The sequence below is a fragment of the Brienomyrus brachyistius genome, chromosome 22 (genome assembly GCF_023856365.1).
Source record: "Brienomyrus brachyistius isolate T26 chromosome 22, BBRACH_0.4, whole genome shotgun sequence".
Taxonomy (NCBI): Eukaryota; Metazoa; Chordata; class Actinopteri; order Osteoglossiformes; family Mormyridae; genus Brienomyrus; species Brienomyrus brachyistius.
Genome location: NC_064554.1, coordinates 14009343 through 14030017, shown reverse-complemented (window position 1 = coordinate 14030017; position 20675 = coordinate 14009343). Strand labels below are relative to the sequence as shown.

At 41.5% G+C, this 20675-nt stretch overlaps 1 protein-coding gene across 2 annotated transcripts in view; it reads left to right on the top strand.

Annotated features, from left to right (window-relative positions):
* Positions 1-634: 634 nt before the first annotated feature.
* The window catches only part of kansl1b (KAT8 regulatory NSL complex subunit 1b), a 35317-nt gene continuing 15276 nt past the window's right edge, over positions 635-20675 (top strand). Inside the window, exons 1-3 of one of the 2 annotated variants that reach the window (XM_048990315.1) lie at positions 635-651; positions 2244-2343; positions 13596-14976. In XM_048990315.1, coding sequence (XP_048846272.1) covers positions 13682-14976 — 1295 coding nt within the window. In that variant the 5' untranslated portion in view covers positions 635-651; positions 2244-2343; positions 13596-13681. Of the gene's footprint in view, positions 652-2243; positions 2344-4875; positions 5392-13595; positions 14977-20675 lie in introns of those variants that run through there. The other variant, XM_048990314.1, reaches the window with a different exon arrangement.

Genomic DNA, 20675 nt, shown 5'->3' with positions numbered 1-20675 from the left:
CCCATGGAGTCAAAAGCCATGTCAGGATAATTGCCATTTTTCAATTGTGTAAAATGTAGGATTTTCTGCGTCTTGCAACAGACTGCCATGTCACACAGGAAGCATCCCAGCTTTGTGTCCTGTGCTGCCTGGCACGGACTCCCAGACCAGCATAAGCAGTTGGAAACTGGATGAATGCCTTGTTACTGTGTGTAATGGTGTATGCTGATAATGGCATAACAATCCGCAGACAGTCAGAAGCACTGACATACATTTGCGCCATCTGGGAATAGGAATTATACTATTATTGTCGATAGTTTTGGTCACTGTTCGAGTATTATGTTTTATGATAGCTGTTGACACGTCTACGTGCTTTGTTAACCAGCTTCGATGCTTTATTTTGTTCATGCTATTTCAAGAGATAAAAAAGGGAAAACTATTTAATAAACTCTCGCCTTTGCCACACACAGAGTTCTGACTTGCCCAGCCACGGGCTCCTGGTAACTGAGCGAAAACAACTCTTGCAAACTTCAATGAGGACTTTTGTTGCAACGCCTCCCCGCGACGATTGACAAGCCCAACACCCAATGAGCTGCGCCGTCCGCCGGCACTGGCCAATCCCAGCGAAAGGCAGGCGAGCGATTCTGTTTCAAGACTGGTTGGTCTGTGCAGGTAAGTGAACATAGATTTCACACTTTGACATTCTAGAAAAAGAGATATTATTATGGATGTGGCCGCCGTAAAATCTAATGTTATGCACGATAACGACTGAAGAAAAGAAGGGAAGCCGTGTTCAAGCGTTAAAATATTATGTGGCTGAAATAAATTTCCCTGAACACTTTGCCGTGGCTTGGAGTCAACAGGCCAACGTAGTAGTTCGATAGAGTATGTATGGCAAATAAGGTAGGCAGTTCATTCAGATAATACACAGTTATCTTTAACTCGCAGCTAATGTAAATTGAACTGTAGGAGAAGCCAGGTTAAAATATAATGCATATTCATTCCTAATACCTCGCTGTCAAAAAGCATTTTTGCATTGATTAACTCGTTAAATACAGACGGCAGCGGGCTGGTACAAAGGCCGTACACAGCTAGCTGGCTATAACAATCTGCAGAAATGCTAACTACAGTTACACTTTAGCTAGGCTATTGAAACTTATTTTACAAATAATGTTTGGTGGCTTGTCTTTTTCCGAAAGGTGTTCGGAGTTGAAGATGGGTCAGGTCGTCAAATAATGCTTAAGTTGCCTTAAGTAAGACGATTTCTGTGCACATTCAGTGGTTGGATGATATATCAAGTTGTGATGAAAGGCACAAGGCCAAGTGTGTCGAGTTTAATTCGGGGAAATGTTTATTAGTTATCCATTTATCGAGAAAATGAACTAGTCATGAATGTAATCAATGTATATTTTACTCATTTGCCGGAAATTGGCCGCGATATTTCTTGTGTCGGAGATATTTTTTGTCAATGTTAACGTTATTTTTTAAAGTAAATATAATCTCAAAATATATAGACCGTTAAATCAAGATTAAATAATCGTTAATCGAGATTAAAGTTAACATTAATGGAAGAAAAAGCGTTAAAATCCGACACATCCGACTGCTTAAGCAGCAGTCGCGATTCATACCTGATTTTTGTCCGATGATGTTCACTTCCATATATGTGGGTTTACAAACTGGACAGATTATCCGTTAATATCGTCCTGTACATTTTAATTGGTAGTATGTGTCATCTTCATCATAGTCTCTTGAGGTACAACTGAACGTGAAAAATACGAAAACTTTGGTATTATGATTGAAAACAAATAAAGCTAAAAGCTTGTGCAGCAATAAAAAATAAACGTTATTTCCTATATCTAAAATGACAGTTTGCTAAATATCGTTATGTAATATCTAAATATACCAGTTACTGTATCATATTTAACAAATAAAACATGTCTTTGAAATCTTGATTTTGGCAGAAATTTACTTGAACTTATTTTGTGTGATCGTTTCCATTCACAGCTATCGCTTGTAGCTAGGCTACAGCAATACTGAGTACATTGGAACAGGGAATTTAGAATAATTATGCGGAAAATTTGACTTGATTGTTCTTTGCTGGTCCTACACCAGTACACCGTTTTGGGATGTAGCACAGCTGACTGTAATCTAATAGTACCTAGCAATCAATGGCTATAACTTCTCTGGTATGCAATACAGTTTCATTAGGAAGTTGAATAAATGATGTTAATATACAAACTTACTAATACTGCCTTTTTCCTTAGGCATGCAGGAGTGATTTCTGTGGAAGACTGCAACACGCATTTTTGGATTGGTTTTGGATTAGGTCTTAAACCAGTAGACAATGGCTGCTAGATTATACAGGTATGAGTCTCGTTGAAATTTACCGGTAAAGGGTTCTTCTCTATGTGGTTAATCACAGTTTCACTTGAATGAGTACAACTGAGGCACGACAGATCATGCACTTTCACAAATTCACACTTTTTTGGATAATTTGCAAAATATCCATAGATGACAGCAGTCACAGTTTAATAAACTGTACACATACATTAGTACCAAAGAGAAGTCATATTGTGCTATGAAGAAGTATGATGTAAACGTAGCATTGTAGTAGTATATGTATTATTAATACTTTAATAATTAGTTACATTCAAATGTAATCAAATCCCTCAAGTATTATTGCTATGGTGAAATTGATTAGCATCTTAAGGTTGCATTGATAGTGTCTGGAACCACTTCCTGGGTAAGTGGTTTTATTTTTTATGGCTTGCAAAAATAGGGCTCAATTTAAGTTAATATCACAGCTCAGCTTTCCGTTATACAATAAAAATCTGACTGAGGTCTAGTGCTAATCCTTAAACGGCAGGGTAATATGAACAGGAAAAAAGATGCCTTTCAGGTTTTTTAATGAAAGTCATTGGTCAGACAGCCGGCACAAATTTTACGGCTGTAGCTCCATTACAAGACCACCGATGAATACCTAAAATGGCTTCGCTGAGGGTATCTGGGGCACTGAGAAACATTAAATGAGTAGAGATGCCACTGCCCTTAATTTGGAGACATTTAGTAAGTGTCCATGAAATCGTCAAATTCAAGAGTAGCCTTTTTTCATCCTGAAAATGTCAAAATCTTCGCAGAGCATTACAGGGAATGCAGGCTTCTGAGCAACTAATAGATGGGCAGTGGACTCTCAAGTGTTTTTCATCCATTAAGATATTTCAAATATTAATGTGAACAGTGTCCATTCGGTATAAAAACTTTCATAAAGAGAACAGTATCTTTTTAGCAAAACACTCAATAAAACACATGCACAGATGGTGTTTATATTTTTACATTATTTATATAGAGTAGATCATTACAGGGTATTAGTTGCACTGCACAGAGCTGTGATGTTACTGAAAACACTAGAGGCTGATCCAGCTTGAATTTTTTGAATTTCCGATAAACCTCATCAGCCAACATCAAAAATCTACTATGCCTGTTAAACTTGTGAAAATGCCATTAGATTTATTTTCCTCCAATTATTTGAAACTCTGCAGTGCACCTTTATAATAAAGGAGCCAAAGCAGAACTATACTAACTTAATAGCTTCTTAGACTTGATTGCAGCAGAAATCAGTCATATGTGAGATGTGCTGCTGTCTAAATACAAACTCAAACTAGGAATTTTTACAGGTTAAAGTGTCAGATTCTGTAACATAGGACATATTGTAGCACTTTTAAAAAGCATGACCTTACCGTTAAATATTTGATCCTTTTACTGAATGATTCATTGGGTGATATTTTTTCTTTACAGAGAAAATTAAAAATGTAGGTTAATTATGCATGTGGATTCTAGTCATCAGTGTAGCATTTGAATAGGGTAATTCAATTCAATATCCTGAAAGGTTTGTATTTTGATTAGGTTTTTTTCAACTAATAAATCATGAAAACATTATGCTGTTAATATTACCTAAATAAACCAAATAAATATTTCTTTACATAAGAGTACATTAAACTTCAGTGTGGTACACCATTTCTTTTAGAGATCAGATAAGATGTCTATTGACTCGATTTACCAATAGGATATGTAAAGAAAGAGAATCACATTGTACATATACAAAGGAGTGTGTACAGAAAAGGAAGGTATTTAATACAGTTGTCTTCCAATAAATCAGCATTTATACTCCTTGATGTTCCTACCACCATAATCTAGCAAAGCTATGGCTTTATTAAATAATGTTATGCAATAAAAACAAATAGCAACTTCTTTAACTGGATAAACTAGTGTTGAGCCTGTTATATACGGGAAAAAACTATGTCAGACTGTCAGGACATATATAGTGGCATTCTGCAACCAGATGGCGCATCGTGCTGCTCCCGCAATGACAGCAGTGGGGCACTGCAGTAAGAGCTCTGATGTCGAGCTCCCCCTACCGGTAGAAGTCTCCTTTCTTTTCACCTATTGACACATCCCTATTAGTTGGGAATCTAAGGACACTTACATACGCAGCGTGGTTAGCCAGGCCTTCCTCGAATAAACTGGTAGGAATTAACCCGAATAAGTCTGATTTTAAAGTTATTTTATTGCGCAGATCTTTTTAATTCGTAGTCTTGCAACGCTAGTTAAGAAAATTTAAGCCGGTTGCTTATGATGGGGCCTTATGATATGATAATGAGACACTCCTTTCCGGCGCAGTAGCGTGCACGTCAGGTTTACTGATGAAACAAAAGGCAAAAGTAAAAAAAAAAAAAAGTCTCCGACGAGCGCTTTCATGCGCAGAACGATCGATGTCGGAGTACTATGGCGGACGCTGTCAAATCGAGCGTCTTTTACGTCCGGCCTACAAACCGCGGGCTCCCCCTGCCGGCGACGTAGCGAGTGGCTTCGCGTCGTGCCCGCGCCCTCCCTCCGTCCCCGCCTCGCTCTAGCGGCGAGCATGAGGAATGTCTCCCGCCGTGGCGCTACTGTGCTCCTGCTCCGTGTTTGTCAGTCTCGAAATCCGAGGGAGAGGAGCGAGCCGCCATTTTCCGAGCGTCGCTCCCCCAGGAACAACAAAAAAACAACCCACGCAAACCGGGAAAAAAGGGCACCAGATCGGCTCGGGAGACGAGACTTTCGAAAAATCGAAAATAAAAGAAAATAAAGCTGTTGAAATACGATCGCGTCTGGACTGGAAAGCACCCTGTTTTCCGTGTCTTTTGTAAAGCTAGCTAGCCATCTAACTCGATTTCTTACTCGTTGTTTCGCCCATTTCGCGACTCGAAGAGCAACAACGGCTGCTGCTGAAATCGGAGCTATTGTATACGGATCCTACTGGCGAGTGGTTTGCGCCTTTATTGCGTTACATTTTTATTTTTTGTGTATGCTTTTATTTTCGTCCAAACTGCGGGGATTTGTTAAATTTCCTCGGACTCTGTTACTCATCACGTGGTATGTTCCTCCTTTTTCTTTGTTACTTTAAACCGAGCAGGCTCTACATATATGGGAAAAACTTAAAATGCCGAGAAAATTAATCTTAATCGTAAAACAGGCTGTTCTTTGACTTATTGAGCCAACATAGCCGCCTACGTCGTTTCTTGCTTGGCCTTAAGGGTTATTCTGTAGCTGGCTAGTTTGCTATTAACTAGCTAGCAGTGTCCAGTTTTAAACTAGACCGCTTTCCCTGCCGTTTAGTCCCACTGTCAGGTTCTTACATTTATGCTAATTGGTGCAACGCTGGGAAACTTATTCAAAGTAAAATGGTCCCTGCTTTTTTTAAAAAAAGCTTTTGCGCCTGATATTTTTCTGTGCCGAGCGTTCGGGTGTTGTTGGCTTGGACGCACAGTGTTTCCAAAAAGCATTGTCCTTGAAAACGTTAAAATGAGTATTTAGCCCTAATGCTCGTCTTTGCGTTAACACACGCAACATGGCGAAAGTAATTTTTATATATGAGCATAAAGGCAGGCAGCTAACTACCTAGTCGATTTCCTTTGGTACTGTAGGGTGTAATTGCCTGCATCTCCTTAGGTTTTAAAGTTGATCGTGTGCTGCTCGTTGTATTTTAAATGGGATAGTCGCCCTGACAAACCTTCTGGAAAGGGCTGGACCTCAATGAATTGAGCCAATTCCGCAAATGAAAGACAAGTTGTCCAGTTTTCAGTCGTACTGATTACCGCCGATGATCATAATGGCGCAAAGACTTTGAGGCGCCACGTTTTCGTCACATTTACAAATGAATTTTGGTTGAAGTGTCTTATCAGTCACCTCAACACGCCCAAGGCTGGAGGCTTTTCGCCTGGCAAACAGAAGTACGGCCGTATAAAACACGTCCCGTTTGTTACTGGGGAATTCATTAAACCGTCTTTAAATATACCCGGCTGTATCAATGCCTCAGTTGTGCAGGAAATAAAAGCGTTTGGCGAGCAGTGTTTAGAAATCTCATTATAAATGGGGTTTGTTAATCCGGCGTTTCAAAGGAAAGAGTTTTATTAATATGTGACAAAGTGAATTGCATAATTGTAGTTGAGGATTTCTCTAGTGTACATTCTTTACAACGTGATACTGCCGTGTGTGTGTTATATAAATTAACTGTAAACGATAGTTTTGTCCTGTCAGTTTGTGCATTTTCTGCTGGTTAGGAATTGTAGGTTCCTGTTATTTCAAACATTTTGAATTCTTTGCTATTCATATCTGATATTTGTGCTTACCACATTGTGTAACACATAGATACTGTTATTCTTAGTATAAGAAATGTAATTAATTTCACGCAGTCAACATGTAGTCTGATATATCTGTAATAATGAGAAAATCCATATAAGGGAAAGCAGTAATTCCTTTTCCTGTATTGAATTGGATCGTTTTTGTTTAGGGACAATTTCCGCTAATTGTGACTGAGTTTCCAAAAGGCAGTGTCATTCAGGTTTAGAAGCTATGCTGGTCTGCTGCACTAGTTGCTAGCCTTTGCTATCGCGCATATTTTGACTGAATTCCGACAGGATTAGGCCTTTGGCCATGATCTTGCCATAAAGTGATTTGTCAGTGAGATGAGGCTCAGTGCACTTATGCTTTTCGACAAGTATCGGTTTATGCAGCCTGTTGCATGTCTTAACATTTTGATTGAGCAAGTTCTGGGGATTCACAGAAAAGGATGAATGTCACTGTCCTGTCCTCAGTGTCCTAGGCACAGATGGTCCTGTCCTTGGTGTAGGTGAGGGTATGAGCTGTTTGAAGTGAAATCTTTAGTCTTCCAGCCCCTCAGTCGGCAATGTTTCTGATTATACAGGCCCTTTAACTGGTAAGCAGAGCAGAAGAGAGACGACTTCATAATGGTTATTTGTATAATTTTGTTTTATGATGCGTGAGATCTGGTTAGTGCAGATTGATCTTTCAGAATATTTTCCAAAGTTTTAATTCTCATTTTTGCGAATTTCTTGTCTTATGCTATGAAATAAATATCACTATGCTATACTTTACTCTGGGGGAAATCATAATTATGTTCTACTTGCAAATGTTTAAGTTTTGTACATATTTGAGCAGAAGTAATAGCTAGATTCTGGTTAAAATTAATGCTCCAGCATACTATTCAACGTGTGATATTGTATGCATAATGTTTTTTTTCTCCCACGAGTCACACCATCAGCTATGGCTCTGCCCAGCAATTTTGGTGATGTGTGAAAGGCATTGTCTAAGGCCATGGTGAGATTTCCCTCTTAAACCGAAGCCTGGGCGTTTTTTGGTGATAGTGCTGGGTCATCATACTGAAATTCAGTCCTGTTTGTTGGTCCAACACCCACATGCCCTGCTGCTTGCCCCGAACTCTACCTGAATCCATCCATTTTGGGCTTATAAAGAAGAAGGATTTACAGAGCAGAATGGAGACCATAGAGAACAGACTCTATGATAAATGTATGTAATAATGTGCAATTCCAGTTACAATACTGGTTTAAAATGACTTGTTTTTTAATACATGGCTAATGCTGCTGTTACTATTCATTTCAACGTGTATTAACATTTAGACCACTGAATACTGTAACAGTGCACCTTATAGATCATCTAGTGAACATCTTAAAATTGCAGCCCTGCGACTGAAGTCTTTGACTGCACTATCCGTTGTAATAATTATCTCGGAATTCTCGGCAGACACGCATAGTCATTCTACTTCATTCTTGGGTCTTGAACAATCTCAAAAATGACTGCAGTCTTGTGTAGGAGCAGACATGGCCACCTGTTGGTGCTGTCATGGTTAGCCTGTTGAAGAGTCTTGCTACAGTAGACAAGAAAAGGCATTGTTACTGCAAATGCCTGCAGACTTTCTTTTCATTCATAGGGGACAGTTAATACTCTTTTCCATAATGCAAGCCGAAATTATTTTTTTAGCCAAGGTATAAAGAGAATGTATTGTTGTATGTTGACTATGTTTCAGGCTTTTAAAAGGTTTTCCCTTAGTTTCTTTATAAGGTTAAACATAAAATGCATCAGCATCTGTAGGACCTTATTGCGGATTTGAGGGTTGGGTGTGAGTGGGAGAAAAAGTATATTTCAGAGGCTGATCCTAGTTGTTTTTGCAGGCAGATGTGAAATTAGGTGGCATAATCTAAGGTTGGGGCAGGATGCTCTGTTTTTAATTTTTGCGCTTTAAGTTGATGGTTTCAGTGCAGGGATTTGGTAGGATATCAAAAATGCCAGTAGACATTTTAAAAATCATTCAAAAATTATTTTTAGAATATTGCTTATATTATTTCATTAGGACTTTTTGTGACAAGTGAGTGACAGCCTTCTAGACATTTATTTCCTTTTGCAGAGAGTTTGTTTTTCATGATATAGCCTTCACAATGTGTTGCGTCTACTTTTGTTGCAGAATGTACTCCCATAATGTTCTGAATTTGATGTGCTTCATTACTGGATATGGGATATGTGTGATTATTATTACTTTATTATTATTACCTATTTAGCAGAAGCTTTACACATCGTGATCTTCCAGCTTATGATATTGTAGTTGTATTGCATATGTTTGGCCCCCTGTAATCTGCTTTTAATCCTATGAGTTTAACAACAAGGCCGCCCCTATACCTTGACCGAGCTGTTTCATGGTCACGAGTCCAGCTCCCTTCATCGCTATGCTGCATGCGCCATCGCTTTCAGGTCCATCGCACATCAGATAGCAGCTTTACCCCCACCTATGCTAGAATTTCACGATCAGCACAATTATAAGACAAATATTCCCGCCTAGCCCAGACCATTTTCTCTTTCTCCCTTTAAAGAGATTAAATTTACAATCTTAAAGGACCTTGAAGTCTGACAGAGAACAACAGCTTGCTTGGCTGTTTGTAATTAGCAAAGTATTGCTTTAAGAAAAGTCATGGAGATGGTTACTTATTTGTATTTCCAGACAGCCTGTTAGGAGTTTTTTTCCTAATACTGAGTATACTTTTGTTCCCAGCAGTAATGAATATAAAAAATTTTTGATGGATAAAAAATGCAGGTAGAACAAAATATCTCGATGGACCTGATAAGACTTTTGTGCCAGTCTGCCATTGGAGTTTTGCTCTTTTTTCTTGCTCCTAAGAACTTTATTCCATGAATTTCACAGTAGCTTTCTTTCAGCTGTTTGTTTCATTCCAGAAACTAGATGCCAGTGTCGGCCGCACACATGATATTCTTGCCGTCTTTACGTTGCTCATTTTGTTGATGCTGTGTTAAAATTTACTGCCTAAATGTAACCATCCATCTTGATAAATCCCTGTCTTGGTATTACTTATTATCCATTAGCCATGTACATTTACCATTGTCTGGATTATCCTCAGTAAAAAGCTAACAGCCATTGATTCTTGTGAGCTTAGCTTTTGACTGTCATTTGAAGTCCTGAGAAAATCATGGTGTTTCTCCCTGGGGCCCCTTTTTTGCGCTCCAGCGCCCCTGGGGGCATCGTAGGCACCCCCAGTTCAGCTCTTTCTTAACCAAATGTAGCTGAATCAGATGTGATTTCAGTATTTAAGATGACTCATGGTTAAATATACTTCATAACAGCAATGCACAGTGTCCAAAAACAATGAATCGCAGTTTGGCTGTCCCGCAATTTTTATGATCAATCATAGCATCTTAACTGATCTGCTAGTGCCGATTATCCTTACGTTTGGATTGGAGTTTCTGACCTGTGCTAGTCCAGACAAAGAAATGTTCAGATGTTCAGAGAAGGTTATCCCAAAAGTTTGTCACTAGAAGAATATTTGCGTGGCGTGCAAACTTCAAAATAAGCCCTTGCATAGAAATTACATAAAACGATTAACGGTTATAGTGTAGCTCTTGGTCAGTTGGAATACAGTGACACTCTGCACTGCATGTTGAACCAGTTGAGTAATATGTTGAAAAGTAAACATGATGAATACAGTGGGTGCTCTTGGCTTTTATTATTGAACCATTGCAAATTTCCCATGCGAGTGCTAGATATGTCATCTGAAAGTCAAGATTTAAAACTGCCTCTTGAAAATATGATATAAGCTAGTGTTACCAAAGTACCAGCTCAGTTTAAATTATTTCCTATAATTCTACATGTATCACTTTATGCTGTGCATGTGTTTTACATCACCCAGCAAAGAAAGATGTTCTGCTTTGGTGTTATAGCGACTGTGCTCAAACTGGAAGACACTGTGTTTTGTCACTTGTCTGACAGAATACACTATATTTTGGTAGTAAAAGTACAAAAAGTTACATTGTAATTATGGAAGTGCAATTTGAAAGCTTGCTGTTTCCTATGATGTCAAAGCATCGGATGTATGAGTAACACAGTCCAGATTTTATCATTTAAACTGTGAGCAGAGGGCAATGCTAACCTTTAGCTTGGTGCTACTTTCCCACTGACTATACAGGAAGGGCCAGTTGAGGGTGAGGTGAGAGGTTTCCTTTTCCCTCTGACTGCAAGCTCTCGCTGTAGGAGGTTGGGATTGTGGAGGAAGTGCTGTGCATTGTAATTAACTCTGCCTTTTTTTAAATTATTATTATTGCGCTGTCCACCACGACTGTAAGAGCCCCCCCTCCAGTGCCACAGGCAGGAGGGTTTGCATTTGTTCACAGAAAATGACACATTAACTGTGGGTCATGAAAATCTTACAAGAAGCCCGAACTTCCTTTTTAGAGTTGAAACTGCTTGAATCCAAGGAACTGAGGTGGAAGGTTATTTTTACAAAATTGCCCACAAAACAACTTCAAGATCCTGGTGGCCCTTCATAATCAGTAGACACTAGGGCCTTCATGATACACTTACTCATCATGCGCCGGTCATTTACATAATTTTTGATTCGCCCCACACAATGAAACAAATCAATACATTTCTTGATACGGGTGGTACTTAAATTCACAGGTCAATGTTAAACATTGGAAATATTATGCTAATTGCGGCTTTAAGTTGGTTACGGCTAAAGCTAGTTACTCATAAATGGCAGTCTGTGAACATTTTGGTTTCCCAATAAATAGCATCAACACTGGAGTGGGAGTAGTTGATATGACCAAACCCACGTCAGCTCTGTTATACTGAACTCTATGTTGCTGGAAACACATTGAACATGCTAACTGATCTGAGAACATCATCCGAATATATACGACTGCAGCAAGGCAGAAACTGCCTCTGCAAGTTAGTCTCCCGGTGGCATTTAACGTGTTTTTTTTTTCTCCAGGAAATACCAATCTGAATAAAGAATATTACTATGGCTGTAGGGGTGTTTATTGCTGCAGCTATATGACCATACAGTTATACTCTGCAATAGAGAACAAAGGATATAATTCACTATGATTTTTATTATCAGAAGTGGAGATTTCAGGTCCATAGAGTACAGATCCAGACCATGATTTTGTTTCAACCAACCTGTTGGGTATAGTCACAGAGTACTCAACTGGTTGGTTGAAACAAAGTCATGGTCTGAATTTGTACTCTCTGGCCGTGAAATCTCCACCTCTGTTTGTTATGTAGCTTTTTGCAAGGTGTAGATAAATCTTAGATGTTATTACATTGTCTTTGCTTTGCAGTCCCTTATTGTTTGTACGTGCAGTTTCAGTAATAATTTTGAAACCAATTCAGATATCCATGTCGTACCAAAATTGTACTGAACCATGAACCCAAAACAGGTTTTTGAATTTTATGCACCATTGCATCCTAGTACAGACATACCACTGAACAGTCTTGTATTTACAGACCAAAATGCCTGTCGTCGAAGATTTCATTCATGTATGCCAGAAAACATTGTCATTTCAGACTCCAGCTGTTGAATATTCCACGATTTCCGCTGTACTGTCGACCGTTTACACAGTTTCTGTGTGCACTGCAGTGGCTTGGTGGCTTTGGGCTTTATGGAGCTTCCACAGCTCCATGAAGATGAGAGCACTATTGTGCAGAGCTGTCTCTGCTAGTTTAGGGAACCAAGAGTCAATTTTATAAGAGAACGCGAACATTAAAGGGGAACTCCAAGAGGAGTTATGATTGAACATAGGACCCTTTCTCTTAGGCTCGGTAAATCATTAGTTTTTTTCTATAGGTGATGGTGTAGCTGTTTGGGGTATGAGCTCATGACCCAGGGGTATCTGTTTATGTCCCAGTAGGGGCCCTTCAGCATGTTAATTAAACGTAATTTCTGTAGTAAAATACCCAACTTCGGGGGGTGTCTATGTAAGCTAGGCTGCTAAGTGTGATTAGCCAACACTGTTTTGCAATTTGAAGGATTTTTTCTGTAAATTGCCATGAAAATGGGTCAGTGTGATTTTTAATCGAGTAACTCCAATTTGGTGTAAAAGGCAAAGCCATTGATTGGCACCAGCACTACTTCATTTCTGTTTGTGCTAAAGGTTACTTTTAGAGAAATATCAAAGTGCTGGAGTGTCTTTTTGCAGAATGAGAACTTCATTTCCCACAATTCTTTTTGTGGCGCATTTAGCGCTGCATTTATCATGCGGCTTCCAGCATGATGTTTTTTTCCGTGCGATTGCCTGTTCATCTCATTGAAGATAATGCTCAAGTGGAGATTTAGTCCTTAACACGAGGGAAAATGACACTGTGGGTTTCGGTGGTAAAAAGTTTAGCTCTCTCAATAGGAATTGGGAGCATATGTTCCTGGATGTTTTTCTCTGGTGTTAATTTATCACAATTCACCCCATCTCTCATCTCTCCTAATCCTTTTATGCTTCTTTGTTGATGATATTAAATATGAGATGCCCTGTTTTCGTCCTATGCCCCAGCGCTGTCCTTGGCCTTACTTACCCTTGTTAAATTTGCCTTGATTAGCTAAGTACAGTGTGGTGGTGGTGGGGGGGGGGTTATTTTTTTATATGCGCAGATGCAGAGCTTGAACAGTGAGCCACACGACTAGTCAAGCCGAACATGATTAGTTCTCATATACCCACGGCACCCCATTGCGATTTGTCGTCAGGTCCCTGATTTCCCTGGTGGAGCTGAACCACGGGAGGATACTTGTGTTAGGATGCTCATTAGCTGTCTTTGTAGTTTGTCCAGTTGAACAATTTCATTATTGATTTTAAAAAGAAATTGTTCCACCCCTTACCTTTGTGTTAATTGGTCAGTTGTGGAATTGCACACAAAGAATACAATCCTAGATGTTTTGGGTTCCTGTTGGTTAACGATCATTTCTTTTTTTGCCCCCGTCTCTTGGCAGGCTGTCTTCTGGTGGGGCAGTAGGTGGGTGGTGTGGTGCTGGCCTCAGCACTGAGAGAGGCCACTGCGCCCATCTCCCCGCACTGCATGGCTGCGATGGCACCCGCGCTCACCGACGCGCCGGCCGAAGCTCACCACATGCGCTTCAAACTGGCCCCCCCATCCTCCACGCTGTCTCCGGGCAGCGTGGAGAACAACAGCAACGCCAACAACATCCTCGTCGCCAGCAATGGCACCGTCAAGCGCCGTCCGTCCCTCCCCGCCGGCGAAGAGTGCCCCCGGGACTTCCGGGGCGGCGGCAAGGAGGAGCCGCCACATGCCGAGACCGTGCCTGCGGCCCTGGGCAAGCTGCAGCCACTAGTGACCTCTTACCTGTGCTCTGACATGACTTCTGTTGCTTCCTCAAAAGACTCCCTCAAGATTCAAGGCGTCCTCATCAAGCAGTCGGTCCTTAAGAGCCAAGGCATCTTGCAGTCCCCCTATTTCAGCGGCGACGACTTCTTGCGCAGAAAGCAGACCCTGGAGCGCTCGGCCGACCAGCCGAAGGGCTTCATGAGCGCCGGCGTCCAATCTGCCGCCCCCCAGGTCCCCGTCAATGGTCTGACCAAAAAGCTGGCCACCCCAAGCACTGAACAGGACGGTGCTTCTTTAGTGAATGGGAGTAGAGCCCCCGTCAGCCCTGACGCCCCTCTGCCGTCCGCGACAGAGGTTCGTAAGAGCGATCTGGCGGTTTGCATCTTGCACAAGGGAGGAGTGGAGCAGCGACCCACAGACTTTTCTACGGGCGATGACCCAGGGCAAACCGATCCGCCCTCGCCCTGCGCAGACGCGGCCCAGGAGCCCCCAACAGAGAGGTCGCCCAAACACCAGCCGTCGCTTGCCGCAGCTGAAGGGGAAGCGGCTTGCGACGGACCAACCATGCCCAACGCATTCCCTCTCCCCCCACGCAGTCTGGACCTCGAGATATCGGACAGAACCCTGCTGAGCCAGAACCGCCAGAATGAGATCAAGGGGCGGCTGCACCGCCTGCGCAAGCGGCTGCAGGTGGTGCAGGCCAAGCAGGTGGAGCGGCATGTCCAGCAGCAGCTGGGCGGCTTCTTGCAGACCGCATTAAACAAGTCCGACGGCCCGCGTAACCGTAGCCACGCCTCTTCCCGCCAGGAGGTGGCGCAGCGCTGGCCAGCAGATGGCCTTGGCTTGTTCCTGAAGAATGGCTCAGTTTCTGGCGAGCTTGAGCGCTTCGTCCTGAGCAGCAGCACCCTGCTGCATGCCGCCGAGGACGCCTTCGACTCGGACGTGACCGAGAGTAGTTCGGGCGGAGAGACGGACGTGGAGGAGGAGGAGCTGACCAAGGTGGACGTCGAACAGCGACACGTCCCACTGTGAGTACCGGCGAGAGGGCTCGGGCCGGGCAGAGGAGACTTACTGTGATCCTCCCCGTTAAGCAAACTCTCAAAGGTGGTCAAGGAGCTTTAAGCAATAGGTGCCCTGGTTGTCATTTGAAACAAACACAGTGAGACTTTATTTAAGACCTCAGGCACTGAACTGATATATTGGGATGTTCTGAAGTGTAGACGACAGAAGGACCTCAGACAGTCTTGTCCAGTTATTGTACTTGAAGTTGAATGAATAAAATGGGAGTGGATTTAATTTTGCCTAAAAGGAAACGTAGTGTAATTAGTGGTTAACCCCTTTGTTTGTTGCCATGTTAAATAGCTGAATTGCTCCCCTTGACTGTAGGCCATTGAGTGGCAAGTACAGTATGAAGCTGGCACAACACTTTATGCAACCAGGAAATGCTGTAAATGAATAATATGATGTAGCCCCCCCCCCCCCCAAAAAAAAAAAAAGCGTGCATTTTTAGTTCCTTCCAATTGAAATATTTTGGGTGCTTTTAACCCTAGAAACCTTGGAATTTTGCAAAAACAAAATCTACTTGGCACTCTTGACTCATTTATTCAACTGTTTATTTTTACTGGGCCAACTTGGGTGATGTAACTTTTTCAAAGGCATTACAAGGACCTGAACAACAAATGTAAGGTGAACAGTCCATGTATGCAGTCTGTAGGCTGCGTCATTTCATTTTAAACAGTTTTCATGTCTAGCATTCTTTTTTTTTTTTTTTCTCTCAGAATTTGAAGCTTTTTTAGAGTAGTGTGGTAAAGGTTACTAGAAGGTGTTGCATGATAGATGGTAATAGATGAGATCATAGATGATAATAGATGAGATCAAGACAGGTGCAGTTGGGCTGTGTTGTGCAGTAGCAACCTCGACTGTTTCAGAACTTAAAAAGCTTGCTGATATTGTCATAGCTGCTGATAGTCCGATAGTCCTGGCTCAGTAAGGTGGACTAAGGAAATTGTTGAATTTGCATGCACAATATACACAGCTCATCATTAATCATGCAGGTCTTTCAGCTGCATGCACAAATGATCTGACCTGGGTTGAATTTTGTTTGCCTTTCTGCTGTGAACCTTAGAACACAGCGAGTGAATGGCTGGGAAATGCAGTATGTGAATGTGTGTCTGTGTTCAGAAACACTGCTTACCTGAAACACAGAAGTAGAGATATTGGAGCTGAGAACAGCTGAATGCTCAAGCATGTTCAGTGAATTTCGGGTTAGCGGTTAGCATGAAACATGTTTCCATGCCCATCTTGGTAGATAAAGTTACATTTATTTGCTTTGGATGCTTACACAGTGTGACTTTCAGCCTGGCCGTGTTGAGAATCAGCTGGATCACCGCTAATTAATTGTGCTTCTCCAGAAAAATAACATTTAGCTATGAAAATGGATCATTTTATTGTTCTTGATAAATGTTAGCTAAGCAAACAAAATACTGTGTAAATGAAGTGTTTTATATAAAGTGTCATATTGACTGTAGCCTTAGGTGGAAAGTATACTACAGTGCTTGTCAAGTTATTGAATATTTGTATTTTAATCTTTCCTGTCCGTTGTAATTTAGCGTATGACTCAGATGGTAATGTGTTTGAACACTTCAGGGTTCATATATAACAGATGGCATTTTAGATGTTGCTTGAAAGCAGAGTGTGTTTTTAGTAGTTTTTCTGTACACAAATGATGTTTGGTTGTCCCTAAATCGTCTCTAGGTGTTTAACAGAGACACTGAGATGTGGCATATGAAATACCAAACTTCACCACATGTATTTCTTGCAAATGTGGCAGAATCCCACAGGCTTTCTAGGACATTTAAGAAAATCTAAATTAGGGATTGATGCACAAGCATGTCTCGTTTTAGCAGCAGTCTCGTTCTGGACCCTTTCATGTGTACTCTTCGGTTTATTGCATGCAGACATGCTGATTTCATGCAGATTTGCAGCACGCCATGAATTGTTACGTATACTTTAGATGCCAATAACTTGAATGGCCAGGAATGACATGCAGATTACAAGCTGTGTATATTTGCGGGGGTGTGGACGATGCACTTTAATGTGAAGCAAAATTAGCCAAAACGCAGCTATCACCGGTTTGGTATTTCCTTTCATTGGATCTTAGTTTCGCTTTGTTCTAGTCTGTTTATGAGGATAGAAACCCCAAAGAAGGGCAGTATGCAGGCTCAGTGGGTACCCCAGTTGGTTTACACCTCCAGGGGGTAGGGGTTTAGACGTAGCCCCCGCTTTCTGCGTGCATGTGAAGCTTGTATGTTCGCCCCGTGTTGCGCAACAAGTCATTGTCTGGTCATCCATGGCAGCACATGGCTGCTGCGTGTGCTTCCCTGTTAGCTACAGAAGCTGGTGAGGTGTTTTCATGTCTCTTCAGTGAGGTCTGTACCTGTTACAAATAAAATGACATTACAGGAAAGCCCCTTTTTTTTCTTTTTTCTTCTTTTTTTGGCTATTAAAATTGAAATCCCCGACCCGAGCATCTTCTCATTTCACACGCTCATTCTGTGCATCGGATTAGCACCCTGGGGAGGAGCACTGGCCTAAATTCTTCTTTTGGCCTGTGAATCGGATATTTTTACATGCCCTACCAGGCTTGGTGTGAAGATTTTAGTAACAAGTATCATAGCACAAAGTTACGTTATACTGCTCTTATTAGGAGTCAGGACACTAGCTGCCTGGATATTTTATTTTATTCCCCCCCAGTTATCAATTTTCATCTAGATAGGTGGCACAGTACTGCATAGAGGCATATTTCTTTTGCATTTCTGCTCATGTCAGGTGGTTTTTATTGTATAGCCTTCAGTTATGAAAGACCAGGGCATAATTACACTGAGCTGGTCACCGCTTTCGTATGTCTGTACATTTGGTGTGCTTTCTTTTTGTCCATTTCCTGGTTCTCTGTGTATAATTCAGAACTTTACTGCAATCTTCACTACTTACACTTGCAAACTTGGATTTTTCCTCTAATCCTGATTTAAAAACAAAAAAGAAAATAGTAATTGCACAAATTTCACCACCCAGTTACTCATAATGACACTGACTGTGTGAACAGAATGTCTTCTCTCCCTTCTGCTGCCGTTGATCTTGTTATCGTGTCTGTAAACACTACTAACCGGATTGGTAACCACTGAACCTTTTGGGGGCGGGAGGTTGAATGGTGGTAAAGAGCAAACCCTGCTGTGCAGCTCTCCTGCCCCGGCCTGAAGCTGGCGCCGTCGGGAGCCGTCTGTGTGCAACTGGGGCCTCAGCTTTCTGTAGCAATGCCCCCCTTATAGCAAGGCGGGTCCTCCCCTTCTCTTTGAAGTACAGATTCAGGAAGTAGCTTGCTCTGTGTGTGCGCACTTCCTGTTGCTGCGGGTCGTGCATTGCATCGCCGAGCCCGCTGGCCTGCTCTGTAGTACTCAAGGAGTGTGAGTGAGGCGAGGCGGGGCTGTGTGGAAACAATAGCACATTTTCTAGTAGGGTTTATCCATCTTGTTTTCCGTCTTAGTGTTCTCTGTCCTCTGTACTCTTTCCTGATCGTGTTTCCGCAGTTTTTGGCACCGACCTTTTTTTTCGGAGGGATCTGTCTCAGTCTGTTGCTTCAGCTGCTGCAGACTTGAGTGTGTTGAGGACTGAAAGTCCATTGAGGCCTTTTGATGACATTATCTTCACCTTGTTTGCCGCTGCCGATTTATCTGTAAATTTGAGCTCTCGATAGATCCTGTACTGTATTTTTTCATTCTGTTGTGCATGCAGGTCAATATCTCCATTTTGTCGCTTCACAGACAGTAATTTGGCAAAAAAAAAAACCTTTCGTACCTTCTGAATGATGGCTTTATTTTTTGAGGTTGTGGGGCTCAGTTAAAATGTTTATTGAAGTAAAATATGAGACATGATGACAAAGTCGGTTAATTTGGTTTTTCAGGTTTTGCTTGAAGTATCTGCCTCATTTTTTGTTGTTCTTGCTGGTAAACTTTGGATTTTGTTTTGCGACATTTCCATCAAGCTAATTGGGCACTAGTTTCTATCCATTCGCATATTCATCCAGTGCGGAGCTGTGGGTGTTTCAGAGCCTGTCCCAGGAAGCCTCAAGGGGAGGATACACCCTGCATGGGATGATGGTCCACACCAGCAGGGCACACCAGCAACTCCGCTGTGTACGATTTAGGATGCTTAAACCACTGGTTTTTGAGTGTGGAGAGGAAGTCCACTTGAACCAGGGTTGAAATCAGAGCCATACCTGACGTTGAGAAGCCACACTGCCCCCTGCTCAATCTTAATGTTATTCCCAGAAGTTGAAATGCATAATGCCCTTTAGCTAAGGACTCCAACCTCCACAGTCTTTTCTAGGACTCTCGTCAAATTGTCAACATGGATTTTCTCAGTTATCTCCATACTTCTGGAGAATGCTTAATTTTCACTAATTAGGGTCTGTATAAACCCAGTGAAGAGATTTTATTGGACATTTCCAATTTTCAAGTTGTCCATTAAAGGTACATTCAATTTTCTGTCTGTCATAAGTAGCACTTCATATGATGTACACCTCTAAGTGCCCTCTTTAGACAAAATCTGTGCTATTATACAAATAGAATGTTAATCAGTAGATGCATACGTGTTGCTCTGGAAAGGAAAATGATAGTTTGAGTTTATGCAGGGAGTTGCAATATCGGTTTCCCATAGATAGTCACTGCATTGTGATGTACATTGTTTTATCATAACCTTTCTCCGCTTCAGAAGACCATTCTAGCCATTTTTGTATGCATTGATTTTAATTAAATATCATTAACCCCCCCCCCCCCGCCCGGCCAAAAAAAAAAATCACTTTCAGTTTCATTGCTTTCTGTTCAGGGCTAAATCCCCGTCATGGCTGTTGTCAGTCTTATGGGGTAGGTCCATCAATTGGCCAAACCAACTTTGTGCCTCAGCACACAGGAGAAGCAAGGGAGGGTAAAATGGTGTATACAGAGTGTAAAATAACATGAATAATGCCCTGCGTTCTGGGGGCAGGGCTGTGCCTCACTTGTCACACCCAAACTGGAGCAACACAACTCGTAAGATCTCCCCAATAATAAGTAGCAGAAAGTAGCAGTCAGTGTTGAGATGTTTACGTTTTATTTATTTATTTATTTATTTTTTACGCAAGAGTTTTTTTTTATCGTACTCAATCCGATTTTTAAACTGGTTCTGTATGGTTTGAATCTTTGGCCTGTTTCAGGTTGTTCTTGGAATACATGTCTTGATTTTAGAGGTTACCGTAGAGTGGTTTTATTGTTTCTGTAATTAATTTGTATTTAATGCTGTTAGTGGCAAACGGGTAACTTTCGCTCTCTGCAGTATATTCACGTAGCTATTTTCAGCTGGTGCCAGCTGTCCAAGTGTCTCTGCTTAATTTAAAACCATCCCAGTAACACCAAAGTAGCTTATTACGCCGCGGCCAAATTGTGACTCTTCGTTAGCTAATATTGGTTTATTTTGGGTAGTTTTATTTTTTTTGGGTTATTTTTTTTGAATAGGAAGCTTCATCTGACCCATGATGCTATGTGCATATTATGTGCATGTCCTCACTAGAGTGTAAATTATCCCATTTTAAACTGGGTATAAATGATCATCTCTGCGCCACCTATCTGATTACAAAACCCCCTGGTAGTAACAGGGTACAGGTACTCCTGTACTCCACATGACCTTGATAAAAAAC